The sequence below is a fragment of the Dunckerocampus dactyliophorus genome, chromosome 14 (genome assembly GCF_027744805.1).
Source record: "Dunckerocampus dactyliophorus isolate RoL2022-P2 chromosome 14, RoL_Ddac_1.1, whole genome shotgun sequence".
Lineage (NCBI taxonomy): Eukaryota > Metazoa > Chordata > Actinopteri > Syngnathiformes > Syngnathidae > Dunckerocampus > Dunckerocampus dactyliophorus.
In genome coordinates this window covers 14,968,018-14,992,789 of record NC_072832.1, presented here as the reverse complement: position 1 = coordinate 14,992,789, position 24,772 = coordinate 14,968,018, and the positions used below count along the sequence as shown (strand labels likewise).

The window sequence follows — 24,772 nt, the reverse complement described above, 5'->3', positions numbered from 1 at the left end:
AATGTGTGACTGTAGTAACTACTGCTTCTTGTCAGTTGTATCTTTATTTGTATAATTTGCCACAAAAGCACTATATTTTGCCATAATTAAAAAGCAGACATGTTGGACAAATACCCTAAGGTTATTTTCAACAACTATCAAACATCCAATACAAAGAAGCTTTGAACTTGATTGATTTCTACTATAATGCATAACTTTTTGTACAGACTTATGGAGGTCTAAAAGATGTTAATAAACCATGCCAGACAGAAAGAGTGGAGTAGGAGTGATAAGCGGAAATATTTTCTAAAACTTGCATTCCTGGCATGTGCATGCATATTAACTGCACTATGCAAGAGAGCATTTCCAAGAATATGCAAGGAGAAACATGAGCTCATCCCTGAAGACTGCAATGCAAACTGGAGCGGTACCAAAAGACAAAGGGTGGATCTGCACAGGCTGTACTTTTCATCCCATTGAAAGACTATTGGTTTGTGTAAATACATCCGAGGGACAGGCAGACTGACATGACATCATCCGGACCTCATCCTACTGCGCAACACATATCATGAGCTATGTTTGAAGTGTTTTCAGATACAGATAAATACCATAGTTCAAGCTAACCACATCTGTACCTACCCTTAACATATAATGTTATCATTCATTCATCGAGATAAATTACATTGGACAATTATGTTGGCAATCAGCTGACACAGAATAAACAATGAATAGTCAATGAGATGATCACACTGACCTGAAAGTGCAGTATTATGGTCCAGATCAATCCCAGTGTCAGTTTGGGGTTGCCGTCTGTGATGTCATCGTTCCTGATATTTACAAGTTTCACCTTATGAAGAAGAAAGATCAGATTAAAATGTTAAAGAGTGATGTAACTCAATATTTGCATGCATCATTTGCTATTTTACTAATCTAGGTGTGTATCAAGCATGAGGCCGCATTTTACAGTTTGTCCACACGGTGGCACGATTGTCTCAAGTACAGTATACGGGAATTGGAGGCACCATAATGAAAAGGTTTCTGCCTGGGGCATCAGAAAGCAGAATGATGGCTGAAGAACTAGAAACATTTATTCAACCATACCAGGCAAGAAAAACATTATCACTTAATTCTGACAAGAACAGATACTGTATGACTGCAAGAGGAGACAATAGAGAGTCTTCTTTGTGCACATCTATGACTCCTTTGTCTGGAGCCTGGCGTCACATGTGGCAACAGCTGAGGCTGCCTGTTCACATCATCACGGGGGAGGGGCGGCCAATCACGAAACCCACTGATGGGATTTGAAAACCCAATGATGGGATTTAACGGCAACACTCCTTGAGGACTTGTTACTTCAGAAAAACCTATAAAGCCTCCAGCCAAATAATAATGTATGCAAACGACGTTGCGTGATTCAAAATTCAAAAAGACTGAAGGGGAAAAGCAATCAAATATATTCTCTGAGGTTATCATTTTCGCATTTAATTTCCCTCCCAGGACTATAAGAAATAGCATAATTATCTATTTTGTCTGGTACATAGATGTGAATGACTGTTATGTACTGTAAATAATATTGAGTCCCTGAAAATGGAGGCACTGCATGAAATAGCAATGATCAGCCCTTTATATAGAGTATACAAGCACACACATATATATGTACAGTATATATGTACATACAGTACATACATGCACACATACTGTACGTGTGTGTATGTATACTCCTCCTGGGAAGGTTCACCACTCTTCCATGTTTTCGCCATTTGTGGATAATGGCTCTCACTGTGGTTAGCTGGAGTCCTAAAGCTTTAGAAATGGCTTTATAACCTTTTCCACACCGATTGGATTTTTTTTCTCCCTTAATAATAAAAAGTTTCATTTAAAAACTGCCTTTTGTGTTCAGTTGTGTTGTCATTGACTACACATTGATTAATTAAAATTAGTTTGATGATCTGAATCATTTAAGGGTGACAAACATGCAAAAAAATAAGAAATCAGGAAAGGGGAAAACAGTTTTTCACACCACTCAATATACACACACATACTATATATGTTTATACCAGTGGTGTGACAGTTGGGGCCAGCAAAGCCTTCTTTGCTGGCCTAACCACTACGAGAAGCACTTAAATTCTAATACTGGTTCCATTAAATTATATTAATTAATTACCAGCAGTCTATTATCTTCATTTAGTAGCTTATAGCTTGGCTGCACTGCTTCCAGTAGTGTATGTGTATGTTAGATTCTTTACATTAGATTTCAGGTTTTATATGTGGCCAATCAATATGCAATATGCCCAGGGCCTTCAGAATGAAATTCACGGACGTCCTGTCGAGGTCGCTGTCTCACAGTAGCAACGGGACTGTTTTTTTTTTTTCAAGCCAGATTTTAGATTTCTGCTTCGACTTCTGATTTGCCTTAAAGCCAGCATGCAGGTTTGCAGCTTGATTGGTTGATCAGAGCAAATGGTAGGCCTTGATTGGTTGATAAGAGCAAAACTGTTCAACAAGATAAGTTACGCCAACCATATGATAATTTCTCTGTTTTCTGCATGTGAAACTATAATTATTCAATATAAAATGAACTATAATTATTCAATATAACATCTTTTTTTAATATATTTTTGGGTGTCATTATTTCCTATGTGAAAAAGTGCCTTGGTTTTCATACGTTTCAATTTTCATCTGACCTTTTGGAACAATTTAATAAAGAATAATGCACCGACTTTTATTTTAACAACAGCTTTAACAATGATTTTGCATGCATGAGAAAAACATAACTCTCTTTGACCACATGGGCATTTATTAACAAGTACATTGCACAACACAGAAATAACAAACTGCTCAGTCAGAATTTAATACCACCGATGAATTCATTACAAACAACAGAATGGTAAGTGGAACAGGCATGAGTTTCACACTAACCGCTCAGTAGCGCAACCAACATTTTTAAAGCGCATGCAGTGGTAGATAAAATTGTTGGATATTGACCACTCATGATACTTTAAATGCAGCTACTACTATCTCGTGGAGTGAAAAAAGGTTGCCTATGGCCATAGATGTTAATTCCAATGTTTTCCTCACTGTCGATTGAGATAATTGTGAAACGCACATCCCTACTGTTAAATTTGTAAAAATGCCACACTGTCATCCACTCCTTTAAAAAACGAATTTGATAACATTCAGTCTTACCTGCCGTCTTTTTAAATAATCCAGCGCTATTTGTACATTCTGCAGCCTGTGAAAGCGCATCCTTCCTCTCTCTCGAGGCTGCAGACAAGAGGAAGAAAGGCAGGTGATCACTTTGTTCTGTTTCTGTGTTTCTGTTTCTAAATAAAAAGTTTAGTATCATGGAAGATACAGGACGTGCTTCCACAATCTTACTCACTGATCATGTAAAAAAAGAAGAGATCACACTTAAAACCCTTCTAATAAACAACATTTTCCACCAATTCCACCTCTTTAGAACATGCTCTGAATGTGCAACTATATTTATGCATTAAAAGGATGCTTTTGTCCAAATTCTTGCACTAATTCACTCATTGACGTTCAGATATACCACACACAGCGAGAGGGGATGAAATGGAAAATGCAATGACGCGCGGATGCAGCAGAGCTAAAAGACCGGGCGCTGTATTCAACCTTGTCTAAACAAACAGCATTTAAAACTTGTGAAGCTGTAGAGGGATGAATCAAATCAATCAGAAGATGACATGTCTCACGAAGTTTGGGAATGATTGCGTGGATAGGTATTGCAGAAGGCAAGAGCCTTTGAGGAGAATTCTAGCATGACGGAGCATAATCCTTATCTACATCCATTGATCATGACTAAAAGGGGCAGTTGCACTCTGATCTGATCTTACACACAGACATAATGTCTGCTAATGCATCCAAAGAGAAGACCAATTATATGGTGGGATCGTCGCTACACTCCTAAGTGGCCACAGCACACTCCCATGTTAGTTGATTATGAGGGCGTGTGGTGGGTGGGAAATCCACACGTACCCCCTTGTCATCATCCAGCACATCTCCATGCCGCTCAACCGTGCATGCTTCTGTCCCACTCACCAACCGCAATGTCTTCAGGACATCGCGCTCCCTCGGCTTATCGTCCCAAAAGGAGACACATAGGAGAGGGGGTGAGGGTGGAAAAGGAAAACAAGGAGACAGACAAAACGGCCAAATCAAAGGGAAGTCAGACAATGGACAGAAAAACAACCAAAAACCAGAGGAGGGGAAACTAGATAGCTAGAGAATGAAAGTTAGTCACAAGGAGTAACTCATGGGGTGATGTAGGTGGGAATACATGCTGTGTAAAAATACAATGAAGCACATGATGACATAATGACTGCATATGGAATTGGCAGCATTGTCAAAAAATCTCCGGCCACCATTAGATTGATTGTTTTACTAAACTAAAGTTACAGTAACGACACAGAATCTAATAATTTCGCAGTATTGGAGTACCTATAATCTTGTGAGGTATCAGCTCAGTGAGCATCTCAATGAATCAACTCCTCAAGTGTTTTTTTTCCTGTTTTTTTGAGGTTAAAGTGAGGAAACGTGTGATAATAAGCATAGAACTGGCACTTTGAGCAACATAGAAAATGGGCCAGCTGCTCAGTCGCATAATCTCATACCTTTATTGTCAGAATTCTTGTACTTATAATACTTTCTTATCTACCTCAAATATTATTGTTATTGTTTCTATCCAGTTATATCACTGAACAACTTATCCACAAGCTCAAACTGTACTATCAAACATCTTCACCTTTTTCATTCACCTTAGGAAAATGGTAAATTGATACATGTTGAACATGAAAAGTGGATAACTATCAACACTACAGTTGCACCAATTGACCAATGAATCAATGATTAATAGATTATCCAATTAATCAACAACTATTTTGGTATTTGAGTAATCATTTTTTTTGTTTGTTTTTTTTTTTACATTTTAATATCCTCTAAATTTCAGCCTCTCAAATGTGAATATTTTTTTATTTCCTTAGTCATCAATGAAAGCAGACATATTATCTTTGTGTTTTAGGCAAAATTCCTACACACCAGCTTTGACTTTGAAAAACAGTGATCAACATTCTTGATATTTTGCAGACCAAACCACAAACTGTGTTTGGTTCATATTGATTTGGTCCATCTCAGGCACAACGGGTTACTCAATCAATCAAAACAACAAGCTTCAGAATAATCGACTAAGAACATAAAAATTAGTTGCAGCCCTAATCAAAACAACTGAAAAAAGAAGAAGCTAGGTTTACATAAGCTCTGCTTCTTCCTAAACGTGATGTACAGTACTTATTTGTAAATTGTCTTTGTAAAAAGTCTTAAATTTTGTCCAAAATGGGCAGGGCGCCTTATAATGCGGAGCGCCGTATGTATGTGCTGAGTTCCAAAATCTTTAAGTGTTGTTGTGTGACTTTTATGAGCGCCGACTCGACTGACTGGGAGCGTCTCCTGCCGACACGCTGCTTGTACAGAGGAAAGGGACGTGGACGTGACTGAGGACGCTAAAGGCACGCCCCAGTAGTTATATAAGTATATTTTATGAAATGGCGCCATCTATCCATCCGGGCAGGGACTACCGTGGCGCAGCAACATCCAGCGGATTACAAGGAAAGCTGGCCATCTTCCGCTCAAACAATCAATGCTCATTACTATAAAAAAGGATAACTATAAGTGGTGTAAGTATAAGCCAGTGGTGGCTTCAGACACAGTGCCATAGTGCTGAGTGAACATTCTATAACATATTATGAAGTGGCATGTTAATAGGGGAATGAAACAACTGATAACATGCAGCACAGCCACAGTCACCTAAATTCTACATGTAAGCACTTCTTACATTGCCAAAAAGTGCTCCATGCTAGTGAGTGGAAATGTGGGTCTTTGCCACCTTTTTGTGAAGTTAAATGTAATTACCATATTGACCCGACAAACAGCCCACATTTTACCTAAAAAAAAAAAAAGCCTGAAAAAGGTTGTCTTATATTCAGGCCAATATGGTAAAATTCAGACAAATTGTGTGGCCAGGAAAAGTTGTCAACAAACAAGTTTTTTCCATTGGTTTTTGTGACACTAATGCTTTTTGTGTCGTCTAATATCCAAATAAAAAGATCATAGAATATAGTTCATAGAATAATTACCGAGAGTACTTTCTTCCACTTAATCTAGTCATGTTATTGTGATTCATTGACAAAGAGCCCTGGCAATTGTGCAGAACCAGCAATTGAGTGCCAAAGCTAGTAACTAGTTATTCATATTTCATGCTTTCAATATAACACTTTGTAGAATTAGTGAGTTAAGGAAGCTAATTAGGAACTTTATTAATGATTAAAATCACATTTTGGTTGCAAAATTAAAGGCAAAGTCCATTTGACAGATTTTTCCTGATGACTGTTTACAGTACTGACACGTACTAATAATTAAGGACGTTTCAAGCATCCCACTTCAGCAGACTTTGCTCAAACCAATATTAACTTACTTTTGGCCACTTAGGGGAACAAAAAAAAGAAGCTTTTTTTTGGAATTGACTAAAACCATCACCATTCAAAAAGACAAAAGATACTGAATCAAACTGATGATGACATTATTTCTGATTCAAAGTGTCCCCTAATACTGATTTGAATTCTAAAAAAAATCAACATAATTAAGAAAAATACACAAAATATATGTCGTTATGATGTAACATGTGTGTGTGTGTCTTAAGATTTAATTATCATTAAGAAATAAAAAGTAACAACTTACCAAGGTGTCACCAGACAAGACCTCAAGCAGCGAGATCAAGTTATGTCCATCTCTCAAGTCTTCATACAGGTTATTTATGTGCTTCCGTACCTAAAAGAATAGAAATTAAAACGTGTTGGTGATGATTAAAAATAAACATTTCGTCTCCAAAAAAATATTTTTTTCAACCAAAAAAACAAGCACACTACAACCGGCTAGTTACCAACAGTGGTTTGAGAGAGCAGACTGAAGAAAAAAATGACCATTTTTCACAATTACGACTTAAACTGCATAAAAATTGGCGTCAATTGGTCACTCACATATGTCTGGTATTCACATGCATGTCCATAGGTCCACACAAACAAAAGCAGTCTCATAGAGGTGATCAACAATTTGCAGGCATGCTCTTGCTACAATAGGCTGTCTATTTAATGATAGCTAACATTAGTAGATAAACGTTGTCAAATTGCAATTATTAGCTGACAACAGGGCGCGGTTTACATACTCAAAGCAGGAAGAGGGTGAGACATAATGCTTGCAGTAGATTCGAACGTGGCAGCCGTGTAATCAAAGGCTGACAGCACCTTTAACACAGTTGAACTATTGGGGATTCAGCTCCCAGTCTCGCCCTACAGTTGGGGAGTGGGATTTACTTTTAAACCAAGTCAACGGCAGTAAATGTTAACTGAGGCATAGAGTCTAGAGAGAAGAATTAATGAATGCCTTACAAAAGACATGAAGTTTGTAAAAGCACTACGTACAACCCAGAAATGTGACTAAATTCAGAATGTGCGCATTTCTGTGTAGTACATTGTGCATTACCAGCCAACAACATGGCTGTTACACCTTATCAACAATGTCTGATATGCACTTGACAACTTCCAAGGCCCTCTGCTTCCAGTAGACATATCTCTAGCCTCCATGTCCTAAATAGCGAGCCCCTATAATCAGCCTCCTGCTGACCTGCTTTCACACAGGGCTTTCAGCACTGTAATCCCACATAGCAGCCACAGCTGTGGAGCCAAAATAGTCCTGCACCCTTGTGTTATTTGGTCAACGGAGCGGATTCCCAACTATTACTCAGCACTTCTCGTTTGTGGGAGTTAGTTCTTAAATAGCGTTAGATTCTGGTGTCGTGCATATTTGACTGTATTTCCTTGACTGACTACAGATTTTGCAGATGTAGGCCTTAGATGATGTTCTGTTCTTTTTTCAGACCGCAAACTGGCACCTCTGATGGCACCAATGCCACGCAAATGGAGAGAATCCTGAAAAGATTCTTGTCTGCGATAAAAACCATGACCATGTCATTTCGGACTTTTTTTTTTTTTTACATCACAACAGCATATTGGAGTCAAAGGGTGCGACTGCACCTCCCTCTCCTGGTCCCCACTGGCTTGCACTCACACCCAGCATTCATGCTTCAGCCCATTTTGCTTGTGCCATCATTTGTGCAGAGCCGTATTACTGCAATTTGCCTGACTTTGTGGATTATTTGTCTTATTTTGAGTGGCTCTGATTATTTCTATCGTGCAAGGTGGCAGCAATCACTTGCTAGAAGAGTGACGGCATTAATTAAATTACACTTTATTATGCACACGAATGTACCAGCGAGTGAAGGAGCGTGCTGTAGGTTTTGACCTTTAAACTATTTAGAGCAGTGATTCTCAACAGGTTTGGCTGCGGGACCCACTATCACCCCTAAATGACAAGCGGTAATCCAAATTGCAGACTGTTTGGAACACAAGGTGAGGTGCAGCGATGAGACGCAGTCTATGACGCGCTCTTCTCCAGCAGATATCCGCAGCTGTGTGTCGGACGGACAGCGCATTATGTCCCCACTCGATGTCCTTCCCTTCCAGCTCAAGTTTGACAAAGTCGCCCAGAAACATAGCATGCAAGCTGTGGTGGCGTAGCAAGCGAATAGCACAGACAAGAACACGAGGTGCATTCATGAAAATCGGGTCATTACATTATTTTTTGGTCCAGGCATAGACCCAGCGACCCATTGAAAACGGCTTGGCGACCCATTTTTGGGTCCCGACCTACCAATTGACTGATTTAAGGTATTTCTATTGAGGGTGGCAGTTACAATAAAGAACTTGCGAGGAGAGCTCGTTCTGTCACTGCTATGCTCACACAATATAAAGAGTCTCAAGGCTGGTGTACTAATATTACAGGCAGCGATAGGAGTTGCCAAGACAACGATAGAGATGCTACTATCCTTCGTGCCCTAAAACAAGCCAGTGTACTGTATATCATAAATCCTTTTCATCAAGGTAAAGTTATCATATACAAGTAGTTGTTATTCTTCAGGACAGTACAGTATGTGTCGAGCACAAATGATTCCAAGGTAGTTAATAGAGTAAATGAGGTGAAACAAGCCAGCGCTTGTCTGTCTGCTGTAGTATTTTGTTAAATTCCACAGACGTGTGAAACTTCACAGTAAACAATTCCAAACTAAACACGACTACAGCAGTGGAACAGCACACACATGGCCCTGCATGACTTCTTCCGCCAAGCTTTCATAATATCTACGCATGAATCTAGTACACATGTTAAAACCCATCATGGGGGACTGATAAAAGTTACCAAAATGTTGTTTATACTGAATGGTTTGTTGAACATAAAAAGAGGAAATATCCCAAGTGAGGCTTACCTTCATCAGATGCTGGTTTATCCATTTTGTGAATGTCTTCTTTTGCACTCTGTCTCTTTCATCTGAGGAAACAAGATGAAGACATACATTCGGTTATCCTTTTTTATAAAACTCTCTTGAATCTTGAATCTTGAATCTTTTTCCCTCGAAGATCACTATAGAGTCATTGGTGCAATGACAAATGGAATCAAGGCAAATGGGCCCGGCACAGTGGTTTGCGCTTGGAGCTAAGAAGCTTCTCGCAGGTTGGATCCTTCTTAAAAACATGCAGCAAGTAGGGTTCATGAATTTCAGGTTGACTGAATTTAAGAAACTAATGGTGTTAAATTACCAATTTATTGAATGATTGTTATTGGTAAATGCTACTTCCAATGGGATGGGAGAACAGGAGAACAGTTGTATTACAGGGGTTCTCCTGGAAGAATTTGCGCCAATTTGTGTTTTACTGCCTCATGGCATATTCTGAAAAATAACATCGGACACAGAAATGTTGACCGTTAACAGCTGTGGCTGTAGGCAACCTTATGATACAGTTTATTAATGGCAGTAGCTTCATTTTAAATATTATGACTTGTCAGCATCCAGTCTTATCTACCTATGCATGCTTTAAAATGTTTACATTCTTTACAGCATGCAAAGGTTGGGCAGCCTGAGCTAGGCCTTAGCTGACATCATGTTGGTCTTCTCAATTGCTTCAAGGTGTGTTTTATCAATAATCTATTCCACATAGTGAACCAAATTTTAACAATCAATTGATTATTGTGCCCATCCCGTTTGTAGGCTATTATGTGGTTGACTGTCCAGGCTTGTCTCACTCGAGCATGACCCTGCACAGGATAATCTATTCAGCAAAAGGATCGATGTACACACGGTATGCTTTATTAAAGATCTCCTACTTTGCATTCTGCTTCTTAGTGAATTTCTCTTGGAGATAAAGTATCTATCTTCCATCTGTTGCACAGTTGTGCTAAATTACATGAAATTACAAACACTATGAGTAACGCTTGTTCTAATGAATAAAAACACAGATGTCATTTCCCTAATTTGACAAATACTGCATCACGCTCTGTGCCGACCGCATGTTTCCCTTCTCCATAGCAACCTGAGCTCCAGCGACGTAATACTCAAGGAAGGAACACAAAGGGGTTGAATGAAAAAAATTAAATAAATTAAATGGAGTCTTACATCATTACGCATCATTGTGTGGGATCTGACACAATTCAGGCCAATAACCACATTTTGGAATCATGGTTGCAATCACAACCTCTGAGCGCCAAAAAGAACACACCTACTGACGATTACTCAAGAGCATAAGGAGAAACATCAAGTCCAGTTTTACAGAAAACCTATTTGTAATCCTCAACTACAAAAGTAAATTGAAAAAAGAAGTTGTAGCAACCACATAGCTTCACTTTTAAGAATAATACTGACCCATGCAACACATTAGAGTTACCAGACGAGCCCTGTGCTCCCTCTCCGTTTCAAGCAGATATTTCATCCTCTCCACCATCTCCAGAGAGCCATCGAGGGGAGCTCTCTTCCTCACAGAGAAGGATGCAAAGTGGATGAGAGACTGAGGAAGCAGCCTCGCTCTTCTCTGCTCACCTTCCTGCCTACCAGCCCCTGCATCCCGACTGAGTCCTGTCAGCTTTTCCATGGCGACTCACTATATTGAGCAGTGATTCACTGTTTATCCACCAGCAGCACTTAAACCCGCAAAAGAAATTAGTGCTTTTGCTCAGAAGGAAAGTTCTGATATTCCAGGGTGGCTCCATCCAACTAAGGGAGGCGGGAAGGCACAAGACACTGACGGAATAACGCAGCATGATTGGTTCACTTGATGAGAGACATCTTATCAAACACACCTTCATCAACAAAGATGTGCTAATAATCATCTCCATTGTACAAATGCCAAAGCTCACAAACGTGTTCCCATGAGCAGAAACAACTTTAAACACATCCAAGAAAACAATAAATACCTCTCAGGGAAAGTCCCTCAGTGATGAGTGATGCACTCAAAGTGAGTTATCTATTGAATAAGCCATTCTATTGCACACGACCATTTCCATATAAGACAATATTTTTCCCCTAGAATAAAGTTTAACAAAGATGGGTCATCTTATATTCGGAGTTTGGAGATTTATGCTTGCAAACCAACAGGTAGCACCAAACAATGAGTCACAGCTTTTCTTCTGGTCACACACACCAGAGAGCTGCAGAGTTACAGCCGGGACACAGAGACCCACTGAAAAAGTGTCTCAAAGATTGTTAACAAGTTATCAAACAAAAGCGGAGGTGCTATGATGGTAAATTTAAGATGATGGTGAACACTGAAGCAAAGCCATCAAACAGCTGCCGAACATTTAAGAAAAATATCCTTTTTAAAAAAAATACATCTAAATATTACAAGTTTTCAAGTTTTTCAAGATGATCAAATGAAGAAATAAAAAATATAAATATAAAAAATATTTCATCCATGCTTATGACAAAACAAAATGTTTAGTATTGGGCTTTTTTGTATTATTATTGTTTGTATACGCTTTGGTATATGCATTGTAAAAATGTCTATCGTTAATTACCACAAAAAACATTCAACTAAATATTTCTTATGCAGCATAACAAGCTGCTATTGATTATTGCTGCTCTCATTGTGATTCGTGGATATCTTGACTGACACAACAATTTGCTTTAATTTAAGGAGTGTTTTAGCTCTTTCAAGATTGATGAATAACCATAATAGTCACTAGTTTAATTTCAAATGGAGCTAATCACTAAATTTAAATTCTAACATTTAGTTAATTTAAAAACAAAGCTGACAGAAACAGCTTCTCAGGATTGCGGGTTGATGTGACCGTGTGATTTAAACAAATGAAGGAAGTAATGCACCAACTACCATCTCAGGCATCCAAGGTCAAGCATCCAGGTAAACAAAGTAAAGTAAAATTTGTCTTCACATTAAATGTATGACTCAATTGCTGCAGTGTGACTCTACAATAGGATGACACCACTTGGCACACCTCTTCCCAAAGACTGTAATTACCTCATGAATAAATCAATAATATTGATAGAGTGGCTAAGAGGGTCTTCCAGAAAACATAGTGTCATCCTACTATCCGAGAAGGCTAGCAATGAATATTTTTTTAACAAATCACACAGGCATAAATGCATACAGATACTGTATAAGAGAGTTTTATATTATGGTGCCCTCTTCAGGATCTAAAGAGGAAGAAAGTACGAACTTGAATGACTCAGACTATCCTTTAAGTCAGCAATAAATGTCATAGTTTGGTGGTAAATGTCCACCAGAGTTGCACATGACCTCTGACCTTTATGGGTTGATCTTTGACCGAAAAGTCTAACACAAACCATGACCGTAGTCTGCAAACTGTTATAATGGAGACTTCCGTTATACATACAGTATGACGTGAACACTGACAGGAGCTGTTGTCTTTACACTGTCGTGTACTGTGAAAGTCACATGAATGGAGTGGGTCTGCCTTGTTCCCATCTACACCCGGTGGTCCCCGGCGTTAACGAGTCCACCACATAGTGCTCAAACATGCAGCTGTAAGAGTGCCTGGTAGAGACACTTATTTGTGGACCTCAGCAAAGCACATGTGCATTGCTATAAATAACTACAACCCTAAACCACGCTGCCCCTGCAAAGACACACACGCCACATAATCTTTGCTGGGACGTTTCATTTCCATTCATGTGGCCTGCATGATGACTCTGATGTGGATTGAAATCTTTGTAATTGAGAGGCATTCTTGGGGTCACTTTATGGCGTATGTAATATGCCTTTCTTCTGAAAAGACAGTTTACGAGATGTTATAAGACAATGCCCAATACTAATGAATATACAGTACGGAGCAAAAGTCTACCACCACTATATTTGTCGTTTTAATTATCTATTTCACAGTTGATATAATAGGAGTACATGGTAGACTCCACAAATTATACAAAACTGATTTCTAATTTCCTTTATGTCATTAATGGAACCACGCATCCCAACACGACTATAAGCGGCATAGAAAATGGATGGATGGATGGATAGATAGCCTTTCTGAACAAGGAAGTAGCCGGCTAACTAAAGCTAACTTCGTATTTTTTGTCCACTTTTGTTAAATGGGACTCGACAGCTCTCTGGCCAAAGATCTGCACCGGGCCAAAAGCTAAGCAGAGCTGCAGTGTTGTTGGATGCATAAATTTCCACACATCATTACATCTCCTACCACCCGCAGACGACATCAGATATAGTGAATTTATTTTATTTACAATTGTTTGCAGCTGCAGCTGGGGCTCCAGAACTTGGTCGAGAGCACAGAAGAACCTTGTTGGAGGTCTTCTATGAGACATTCTAGTTGCCTTCGCCACTTCGCACTTCAAATTTTGCAGGTTCACTCTATCACATTTTTTTTTAAGTATATTAATAAATAATTCATTCTGTTTCGTGGCTGAATACGTCTAAATGTTACTACCAAAAAAAATATGCATATTGAAACAAATTTTACAGGGTTTTTTTTGGGCCTAAATTAAGCATTTTCAAGCATGAAAAAAAGCTACTAGAACTAAAATACAAATGGCATTCAGAAGACACATTCAAAGACGCTGTGAATGACATGTAGTATTCCACACTGGTCACTAGGTGTCAGTAATGTTATGTTAGCAATGCCATTTTATATTTAAAGAAATATATATTTTTTTTAAGTCATAATATTATGAGAAACAGACAAAACAAAGACACTGTTGATATAGTCCACTGCTGAAGCGGATGTCATACAATCCCTTTTTTTACTACCCCTTTAAGAAGAAAGTTGCGATATTTGGAAAAAAAACAAACTGCAAAAATGGGGGGAAAAAACGCAAAAAAAAAACAAAACACGTCACTGCAGACACTGCCCCTCCCCCCATCTTGCTCATCCAATCAGCAGTCAGAATGCAGTGTAGATGCATTGACTGACCTGTGGTGAGTGGGATATTTCAAACTCTTTTCCTCCACTTCGGTGTTAAAAAAAAAAAAAAAAAAAATCACACAGCTCAACGTGTTAGTCGCCAACAAGGAGGCTGAAGAGCTTTGGGTTGCTGACCTGTTGCTGATCTTAGCATATCTAAGTGTGGGTTTACAAAATATCAAAGTGCCCCTTGCATCCTTCATTTTTCAGTATGTGGCCCTCGGCGGAAAATGTTCGGAGACCCCTTCTTTAGATGACGCAGGTGTCATCTAAAGAAGTGCATCTAAAGAATTATTTTCTTACAAGCACAGAAAGTAATTGTTTTTTGTCAGGGTTGGTGGTCAGTTTGCGGACACTGTATGGCATCTTGTTACATCAGAGAGCCTAAAATAACAATCCTGAGTGGGGGCAAAGTCAAAAAGTCCTCCTCGCAATCAAAATTCAGCCTGCGTAATCCTCATGACCGATCATGGAAGGGAGCAGGCACAAAGTGTAAAGTCAGCTAACCTCTCCACCAGTGACTCGCTAAACATTCCTGAACTGCTTTCAATTTTACATCAGTTTTTCCACGTCTGCCCTTTACCAAACAGCTTCTACTTGCTCTTTCCCGGATTGAAAAAGGAAACAAATCTTGTAGAGATCCAGACTTGCAGCCTCCATTTACAACACAAAACATAAACATTTTCTACCAAAGATTTAGGAGATCTGAAGAACATATTGCTAAATACAACACTGTCCTACTGAAGTATGATGAGCCAGCTCTTCCTCCTTCCCTGCAATTAAACAGGCATGTTGTCATCATGACGTCCGTTCAAGTGGTAAACATACAATGGTGTGAAAAAGTGTTTGCCCCCTTCCTGATTTCTTTTTCTTTTTTTGCTTGTTTGTCACACTTTAATTTTTCAGATCATCAAACAAATTTCAATATTAGTCAATAACAACACAACAGAACACAAAATGCAAGAAGGGGGCGAACACTTTTTCACACCCCTGTTTATAGGGTCCTATAATTTCTGCGTTAACGGAATCACAGACGGAATCTCAGAATTGGCCAATATAAACGGGATCTACTGTTAAATACGGACTCTTACGGAAATTGACAGCGTGAATGAAATGCTGTAACCGTGAGCAGAGGGAACGTATGGGGAAATATTTCCCCAGCGGACCGCTCATTCGTGGCGGCATGTCCTCGCAAACACTAGCCAGCGCCCTCCTGGACTAAACACGTCGAGGCGGCAACCAGAAACATAGGCTAAGTCGGTGAAAAAACGTTGAAACGCTTACTTGTCACCGAGCGTGAGCGTGAGCTCACGTATAGCAATAGCCAGTATAAGCTAGCTGGGTTAGCTTAGTTTAGTGGAGCATGCTAGTGCGGCTGTGTGTACGCCACTCAGGCTGTATGAGTTGTGCTTTAGTGCTTGTTAATGTAACCAAGCGTTTTAGGATGGTCGCTGACTTCGTGCAAGTTGTGTGTCAACTCAAGACAACAGCCACGGCTGCAAGAGGCACCCAGCTCGCTATCCCAATTAGCAACAGTCAAAACACATTTTTAACACACAACCACACTTCAAAATGAGTGCAGCACAAATCCTGTCTAATAGTGGTAATAAAATAAGGGTACAATAACAACAATAATAAAATAGCTTACAATAATAAAGCTGTTCCAATTACATCTGCAACTACGTCTTCTTTAAACACAAGCACAGATATGATCGTTTTTTGAGGATTTTGTAGCAATGAAATTTTTGAAAAGTTAGCGAAGCTACATCCGTTTCTGAAATACTGGGCAAAATTGCCCAATGATGATTTGCATCAATAAATGTAAGGATTTTTTTTCATTTATTTTACAGTTATTTTATTCACTGACACAAAAAAAACACACAATCTGTGGTGATAAAATAACTGTAAAAAGTCAAAAACTGAATTAAAAAAAAAATTAAAATGTCAAAGATGGGATTTAAGAAAAAAATCAAACAGAATTTGGAAAAAAAATTAAACGGATTTCATTGAGACCTACATATACGAGCAATGACACATTTTTGTCATTGTTGCAGAGTGACAACACCAGTCGGCTGTCTCCATAGGGCAAGGCAGCGTCTAAGATACGTGACAATAACAGGACACATACTGAAACAGGTTCCGAGTCTTCTAAGCAGCCTTTCCAGCCAGTACAGTCTCTATCCAGACTACAAGCAGATTATTAGAAACAAGTAAAGACAGAAGGTAAGAGCAACCTACGCTGACATTAGCATAGCTTGACACAGTAACCTTGAATAAGATACTGAGTTGCTTCTCATGCTTTCACCACTGAGAATGTCCCTACTGTGAGACTGATAAGGTTTCCACTTTTTTTACTTTTGTGACATTTGTGTCAAATGCCACCAAGGTCCAGTTAAATGCAATAGAAATTTAGTAACAAAAGGCACAAAAAGTTTCAAACAAAATGACTCGATGTTCAAAATACACTCTTTCCCAGGAACATGATCATCAATGCCTTCTGCGTGAGCTCTGTGCACGTGTCAACCCCCTGCAGGGAAGCACCGCAAGTACTGTCACAACATCCTCTCTAAACATGGCGCACTTCTAAAAACATGATATTTCGTAACTAAAAATCAAGAAAATGATATTGTCACAGCACATAATTTGTCATGGAATTGCTATATTTTGCCATTTAACACTGCATTTTGTCATGAAAAGGTCACATTTTAGCATGAAGATCTATTTTGCGATTCAATTTTGTTTGTCATGAAATTCTATGTTTCATATTTTGGCATGAAAAAAGCTCATTTTTGTCATAAAACTCATTTTGTCTCACCAATAACTGCTTGTTATGAAAATGCTACATTTTGTCTACAAACCTATATTTTGACATGACAATGCTACATTTTGGCATGAAAACTATAGTTTGTTACAAAAACGCTACATTTAGGCATGAGACACAATGAGCTGTAATGAAAACACTATTTTGACTTGATAACAGTTTTTGACATGAAAAACCTACATTTTGTTGTGAAACCATAATTCTGTCATAAAAACACTATTGAGGTTATGAAAATTGTATATTTTGTCACGTAACGCTTTATTCTGGAATGAAAACATTATATTTTGACATGAAAAAGCAACATGTTGTGATGAAAACACTGCTTTGTCACAAAAACAGTATGGCATGAGAATGCTATTGTTTGTCATGAAACACTATACATTGGGAGGAACATTTTTTGCCATACTTTCAAAAATAATTAATGTTATTTCATCACATTCACGGAGATACACCCAAAAATATGTCAGGCTGCTTCTAATTCAAGGACCTCTTTCCATTAAAAATAAAAATGTATAAATGACATTTGTTAGCCTGAACTGAATTTATAAACAACATTACAATCACTGCGAACAAATGTGTTTCCTGTTGCCATTCCAAATGAAATTGTCGGCATGTACCACTCTCGAGGGAGCAGGAGGGTGAGGTTTGCTGGAGAGGAAGAGGAATGGCTACGGCGTGTGAGTCAGAGACGGAATAGATGATGTCATGCGAGAGGAGCTGAACAGAGGAATGAGGTCCGGTCCTGCTGCTCGCCTCCTTGTCACCATGGCAGCAAATAAATACAACATACGGACTCACTGTGTTTCAAGGTCAGAGATACAAAAAGCTGAATGTCACTGCATTAAAGGAGGAATTCACAATTGAAGAGCAGCAGCATTAAAATGTATTGATCATTTGTATTAATAAAATTCGAGTAATACATTACATACAAACACACTACAATAATTTGAGATTTATAAACTATAAGAGCTCTGTTGTTGTGAATCACATAGTCCATTCATAGATAACGATGATCAATACATCGTGTCCTGTATTGCACTCTCAAATGAAAGTTTAACCAAATTTTTCAGAAAAACTACACCCTAAAATGTTGCGCAATAGCCTGTGAGACAACATATCAGCATATCAGTAAACATCACAAGCAATGGTTTCAAATTACTTCCGAATACTTGATGGCGCTCAACTTCACCCAAACTCTACCTCCCGCTGCCCCCATGTAAATTAACTTTGAAATCCCATCTTATCTAAACCATCAACTCAATAATGTTTTGCTTTTTGTATGGATTTTTGTAAGGAAAAAGTGTGACGATAACCATAGAAGATGAATGTCTTGCAATGTGATAAATCAGTACATACCGCTTTAACCTGGCTGCCGAGTACAATATGGCAAGTAACAATACAATTGTGTGTGAGTACACATCTTTTACGTTTTTGCCATTAAAAATGTTTAAAAGCAGGATGCATGAAATTGACTAACCTTCAACAATCACCTGTCCTCATTCCGCACATCAAAGGGTGATTAATTTTGCTTTATTTTACTTTAATTTACTATGCAGTGGTTAACTTATTTTTACACTTTATACACTGTTAACATGTCACTTACTAATAAAGGTTTTGTTTGACTGATTATTCTAATTTTCATTATTTCCTAAGATTTTTGGGATATGAACAATTTACATTATGTTCGAACTCACAGGCGCCACTGTAATTAAATGAACTATGAACTGGTATTCAATACTTCAGAAGTGAAAGTGGGAAGGACCATATAAAAGGATTTTAAGTAGGCAGGGCTTTTATATCGTGATGCTCTTTAAAAATGAACTCATCCTACATGAAACACATTGATTTGGCTGATTAATTGTGAACATTGCATTATTTATTGGAAAAAAAACTACAGCAAATATATTTAAATGTATTATTCTTAGTATGCATAATATAAATTGTGAATAAGATGACCTTAGAGGGTCAGTGCTCTGTTTTGGGAAGCCCTGACGCACTAACTGAATGCTTTTACAGGTCTGGGATGTTAATCTGTTCAGCATAAGAGAGCACTCACAAAGCGTTTTCAAATGTCATTGCTCAGTCAAAAGGCGTGTCACCAGCATCGCTATCGACTTGACACATGAACAAGTCTCTGGAACTTGTACGCTGCACCCATAAAAACAAAGTGTCTTTTGTACAATAGCAGTCAGTCTCCATGGAGAAAGGCTGACGGGCTGTGGTGGGTGGGTGGTTGGTTGGGCCACTGACTGGGCCGTTTGAATGTGATGAGTGGGGATGTTGACATGGCGCAAGAGCTGATAGGCGGGGCCGTTCATAGGCAACGCCCAGGAGGATGGGCAAAAGAAGGGACAGTGCAAAAAAAAATAAAATAGTACCCACAATGCTCTCTCTCTCCTGGATGTGCTGTGTGACAAGATATTGTCTTGCATTCATAAAGCTTTAAAGAAATACTTTTTTCTGAGATTTTTCTCACACAACCTCTCATAATACACTTTACAGCAGGGGTCTCAAACTCGCAGCCCGCGGGCCCTTTGTGGCCCACCAAATCATATAATGCGGCCCGCGACTGGACATCAAAGAGTCGTGTAACTGCAGCCGCAACATCCGGGCAAGCTCAGTGTTACTTACATAACTAACAGCAACAACAACTAACAACTAACAGTGGTGTTATCACATGGATGTATTGTATTGAATTGTATGATATCGTGAGGCACCCTGAGATTCCCATCCGTACTCCCAATCCTTGATGCGGCCCAGCCTCACCCAGACTCTACCTCCACCAGCACCCAGTGAAATTGAGTTTGAGACCCTCGCTTTACAGGAATGCCTTAGGTTGGCCACAATAAAAGGCCACTCCAAAATGTGGAGGTTAACTGTACTGAGGGGTCAAAGGGGGTCAAAAACTGGTCAGTATCTGGTGTGACCATCATTTGCCTGAAATAAAGTATACAGTAATCCCTCACCAGTTCACGCTTTGACATGTAGTATTCTACACTGGTCAATAGGTGTCAGTAATTTTACTGTAATGTTTGGTGAGACACACCAGTACCAGACTTGCCCGCCAGTTTGAATTATTAGGCACAATTAACAGCAATAATAATCCCTAAAATGGGCTACTGTTACAGCCGTAACCCATGCCAAGCTAAAACTCAACTCTGAACCCCCGACGTCACTTCCTGTCCACCCACCACTCAGCTCCCCTCGCACCGGAACACATTTACAGCAACACACACAAGTCTTACTTATGTGTTAAATGGCTTATTTTTGTTTCTTATTATGTCTACCATATTGGGTAATATGAGTGAAAAGGTGACTATACGGATGTTGTTTCATGCCTAGAGGGCTCTAATAGTGTTAAAAAAACATATTGAGAAGGTCGTAAACAGGTTTTCGATGCTCTAACTACATAAATATCTCATTTATAAATCAGATTCAAGGAAAATCACTTTTCACGGCCAGGTCTGGAAACAATTATCCGCTATAAACGAGGGATTACTATACGCCAATCCAGAACATCCCAAACATGCTCAATGGATGACATGTCCGGTGAGTATGCTGGCCATGCAAGAACTGGGATGTTCTTAGCTTCCAGGTGTATAGAATTGTACAACATGGGGCAGTGCACTATTATGGTGCAACATGGGGTGATGGTTGTGGATGAATGGCACAACAATGGGCGTCAGGATCTTGTCAAGGTATCTCTGTGCATTCAAAATTCCATCATGCATCTTTGTTGAGGGTCGAGTTGGCGGGGTGGGTATAGGCATATATTATGGACAATCAACACAGATGCATGGCAAAAGTGAGACGGATTCTGTTATGCATTAAGTGTTTTATTGTTTGTACATCTCAATATTAACAGTGGTTATTAAAATTAAAACATTTAATACATTGATCGACAAAAAACTGACAAAAACACAAACATTTACAGATTTTACTAATTTCTGTAAGTAAGCAGACCAAAGTTTTCTAATTTAGGACTGTTTCAGAGTTTGAGCAGCCCACCAAACAGGCTTTGCTAGAAAACTCAGCCCAGTGCTATTCACACTCGTACGTACCTAAGAACCGCTGCCTTTATCTCATTCCTCAAGAGTATAGTCGTTTGTAAAGCCTTCCACTGAATTTGCAGTCTAACCCAGAGCAGTTCCTCTGTTAAGTGTGTTATTACCTCTAATACCTAATTAAAGCGGCATTCTTGCAGGCGAGCACTAACAATTACATGCCTGGCTCCATGTAAGTTCTGTTATGCTGACAACTACAATGTTCAGACTGTGTATGGTATTATACTTGTTGTTCAATGCTGAAGTGGTCAATCATAAATCTGAAATACCACCCCCACACTCACTACAGCGATGGTACATGCATTAATTAGTGAAGCTAATGTATCTAAATATGCAGTTTTATACACTCTTAAATTGCAAAAATTACCGTTTTACATCTTGAGTAAGTAGAGCTTCAAATCAAGGGTGTTGAACTACCAGCTGATGAACATCCTATTTCAGTTTAATGGTTGTTGAAGCAATAAATTGCTTACTCAAAAAATGCTTTGTCTAACGCTCATTTCTTCTTTTTGCATTTTAAGCTCTACTTAGAACCTCCTTAAGATCCAACAGTGTCAAATGTAAATTGTTGCAGTTTTTCAAGTGGTCTTAACATTTGAATCAGGTGTGTATTAAACGGGTGGCAACAATGACGGTACTGTATAATTTGATAAAACAAAGAAATCACTGTGCAAGCCCTGTGGCTGTTGGCTGGTCTTTATGCTTGTGTTACTGTTGATGATTTTGCTATGGAAATATGTTCTTTTTATTATTATTTCATCACATGGAAACAAGCTTGAGGCATGGACTCAACATTCACAACAGCAATAAATAAAACCAAAACACAAACACGCTTTGTATGGAAATTGTATTTTGTAACATTTGTCAACATTTGAACTATTTTTAAGACTACTTGTGCTGTTCAACATTTAGGTAAAGTTAATTCGTTTTTGATTAACACAAGCCAAAACATTAGATTGATGAGATCTAATACCAGAGCTACGTCTGTGAGCGAGGTACTTAATTCAACAATACGTTCATTATTGTGGTTGTAGTGGTGTAGAACTTCACGGCATCATACTGGAAGATGCTTGTAATATTTGCATTACATTATTTAGCTAAAAGAAAGGGACAAAATATGAGAAACATTCTCTGTGCAATATTAGACATATTTATAAATTGCTGTCACCTTATCAAAACCAGACTTTTTGTCTTTGAAAAGGCATCATTTTAATATGTCTGCATTGCATGCATTGGATCTCATTAGATTGTGCAAGTGTACCTAATGTTGTGATCTGCATTTGTATACGCATAATATCCATATCAACCTGTTAAGATTTGTTTACATATAATCGTTGTGATAGAAGTGTTGAAGAATGTATTCATTTTTCCCGATAAGAAGGTTAGAAGCATTCTTAAGTTTCTAAAGCCTGTCATCCTTTTGCTTCACCATATAATCTACTAGATTATCTATTCTTAAAGTGCCAAGATTTAGAAAAGGCTTTTCTACAAGTAATAGTTCGCCAACCACCTGAAAACTCACTTAAACTCACATGATTAAGCATGAATAATTGTAAGTCTGTACAACACTTTCTATAAAATGACAGAATGATGAAAAATGTACAGCAAAACCAGTCTTACCCTTCTTGATAAAGTTAATCTGTCATGCAAAAAACAATGTTTATCAAGCACAAACTTGGGTACTTAAAGAGAAGAAGTCTTGCTTGTTGTCTGTCATAGTTCTGCCTGATGATGTTAAATCATGTGATCTCACTGGAGTGTTTCATTCCACAGCTGACTGACCCTGGTAGTTTATGCATGTAACAGCTCATAAGTGCACATTGTATCCTATCTATTCCCTTTTTGTTTTACTTGGCTTGGAGGAGCCACAAGAGTTAAAAGCCCTGCTGTCAGTTTGAATTTAGCTCCATGGGATCTCCACACCCTTCAGCCTGGCCTGACAACTCATGTGCATGATTTTGTCTCAATAACCGCTCACATGTGATTTGCTCATATCAGCCGCATTCACAGCGCCGCACGACACACCATGACGACTACAAAAGGAGCATCTCTAAGGAGGAGGAAACGCCTCATCGTGCTTTGTCATTGTCTCTGTCTCACTTAAGGATCATGCAGTGGCTGAAAGGAAGATCTACTAAATCACATCTATAAAGGCTGAATGGAAGCCAACGCCTTTTTGTTGACAACATTTCCCTGTTTCATCCAAAAAGGCTTCTTGACAACAGACTGCCATCATATGGATGACACAGTAATGCTACCACCTTTTTCAACCAAGACACAAATTACAAATGTGGTTCCTCTCTGGAATGAAAATTACAAATGCAGTGCCATAATATCACCATATAATAGAAACCACAACACACATCACACATTAGGAATGTGAACCAGAGAATAAACTTGCTGTGATACGGTTACACGTATGTGTTGCCAATGATGCTACCATGATACAGCAATTATCAATAAATTGAAACATCTAGAAAAGGAAAAACATAAAGTATACATACTGAACAAATGAGAATAATTAATAATAAACAGTGGCTGGGTAGATGGTCTGCAAATAACCGCCGGGGTCTGAAAACATTGGCCTTAAGAGCTATGGTTGTAGGCCACCTCCTGATGTATTTTTTTATTAACTTCACAAGCTGGCAGTAGCTACATTTGAAGTATCATGAGTGGTCAGTTTGAGCCAGAAGCATAATATACCTCTGCAGGCGCTTTAAAACGTTGGTTGTGTTACTCATAGAGTAATCCCTTGTTTATCACGGTTAAGTGGTTCCAGACCCAACCGTGATCAGTGGATTTCCGCAAAAGTAGGATTCCTTATTTACAAATGGGATATTTTTGTAGTTAGAGCATTCAAAACCTGTTTATGACCTTCTAAATTCGTTTTTTAACATTATTAGAGGCCTCTAGACATGAAATAACACCCCTATAGTCACCTTTACACTTTTATTACCCAATATAATAGACATAATAAGAAAAAATGAGCCATTTAAGACATAAATAAGACTTGTGCTCTTGTGTGTTGCAATGAATGTGTTCCCAATGTGTGGCGGACAGTAAGTGACATCGGGGGTTTAGAGTTGAGTTTTATCTTGGAGTTGACTACGGCTGCAACAACAGTCCATGTTATTATTATGTTATAATTATTGTGTCTGTTGGGAGATCATTCAAACCTGCAATATAAGCCTGTTGTTCTGGCAATGATGGCTGGTGCTTGTGTGCCTCACCAAACATTACAATAACATTACTGACATCTGGTGACCACTGCTATTACTACTGAATGACCACTACTATTACTTCTGAATGCCTTATATTTGTATTTACATTAATTTAGCCATTTTTAGGGGCCGCACGGTGTCCTAGTGGTTAGCATGTTGGACACACAGTCAGGAGATGGGGAAGATCTGGGTTCGAATCGCCGTTGGGCGTCTCTGTGTGGAGTTCTCCCTGTGAGTGCGTGGGTTTTCTCCGGGTACTCCGGTTTCCTCCCACATTCCAAAAACATGCATGTTAATTGGCGACTCTAATTGCACTGTGATTGGCTGGCGACCAGTCCAGG

At 38.8% G+C, this 24,772-nt stretch overlaps 1 protein-coding gene across 24 annotated transcripts in view; it reads right to left on the bottom strand.

Annotated features, from left to right (window-relative positions):
* dst (dystonin) overlaps positions 1 to 24,772 on the bottom strand; it is a 127,553-nt gene that overhangs the window by 89,861 nt on the left and 12,920 nt on the right. For 19 of the 24 annotated variants that reach the window (XM_054799085.1, XM_054799075.1, XM_054799081.1 and 16 more), the window contains 5 exons: positions 9,371 to 9,432; positions 6,733 to 6,822; positions 3,979 to 4,077; positions 3,166 to 3,243; positions 734 to 826 (listed from right to left, as the gene is read on the bottom strand). In XM_054799085.1, the coding sequence (XP_054655060.1) occupies positions 734 to 826; positions 3,166 to 3,243; positions 3,979 to 4,077; positions 6,733 to 6,822; positions 9,371 to 9,432 (422 nt within the window). The remainder of the gene's footprint in view (positions 1 to 733; positions 827 to 3,165; positions 3,244 to 3,978; positions 4,078 to 6,732; positions 6,823 to 9,370; positions 9,433 to 24,772) is intronic. The other 5 variants (XM_054799098.1, XM_054799079.1, XM_054799101.1 and 2 more) reach the window with 1 other exon arrangement.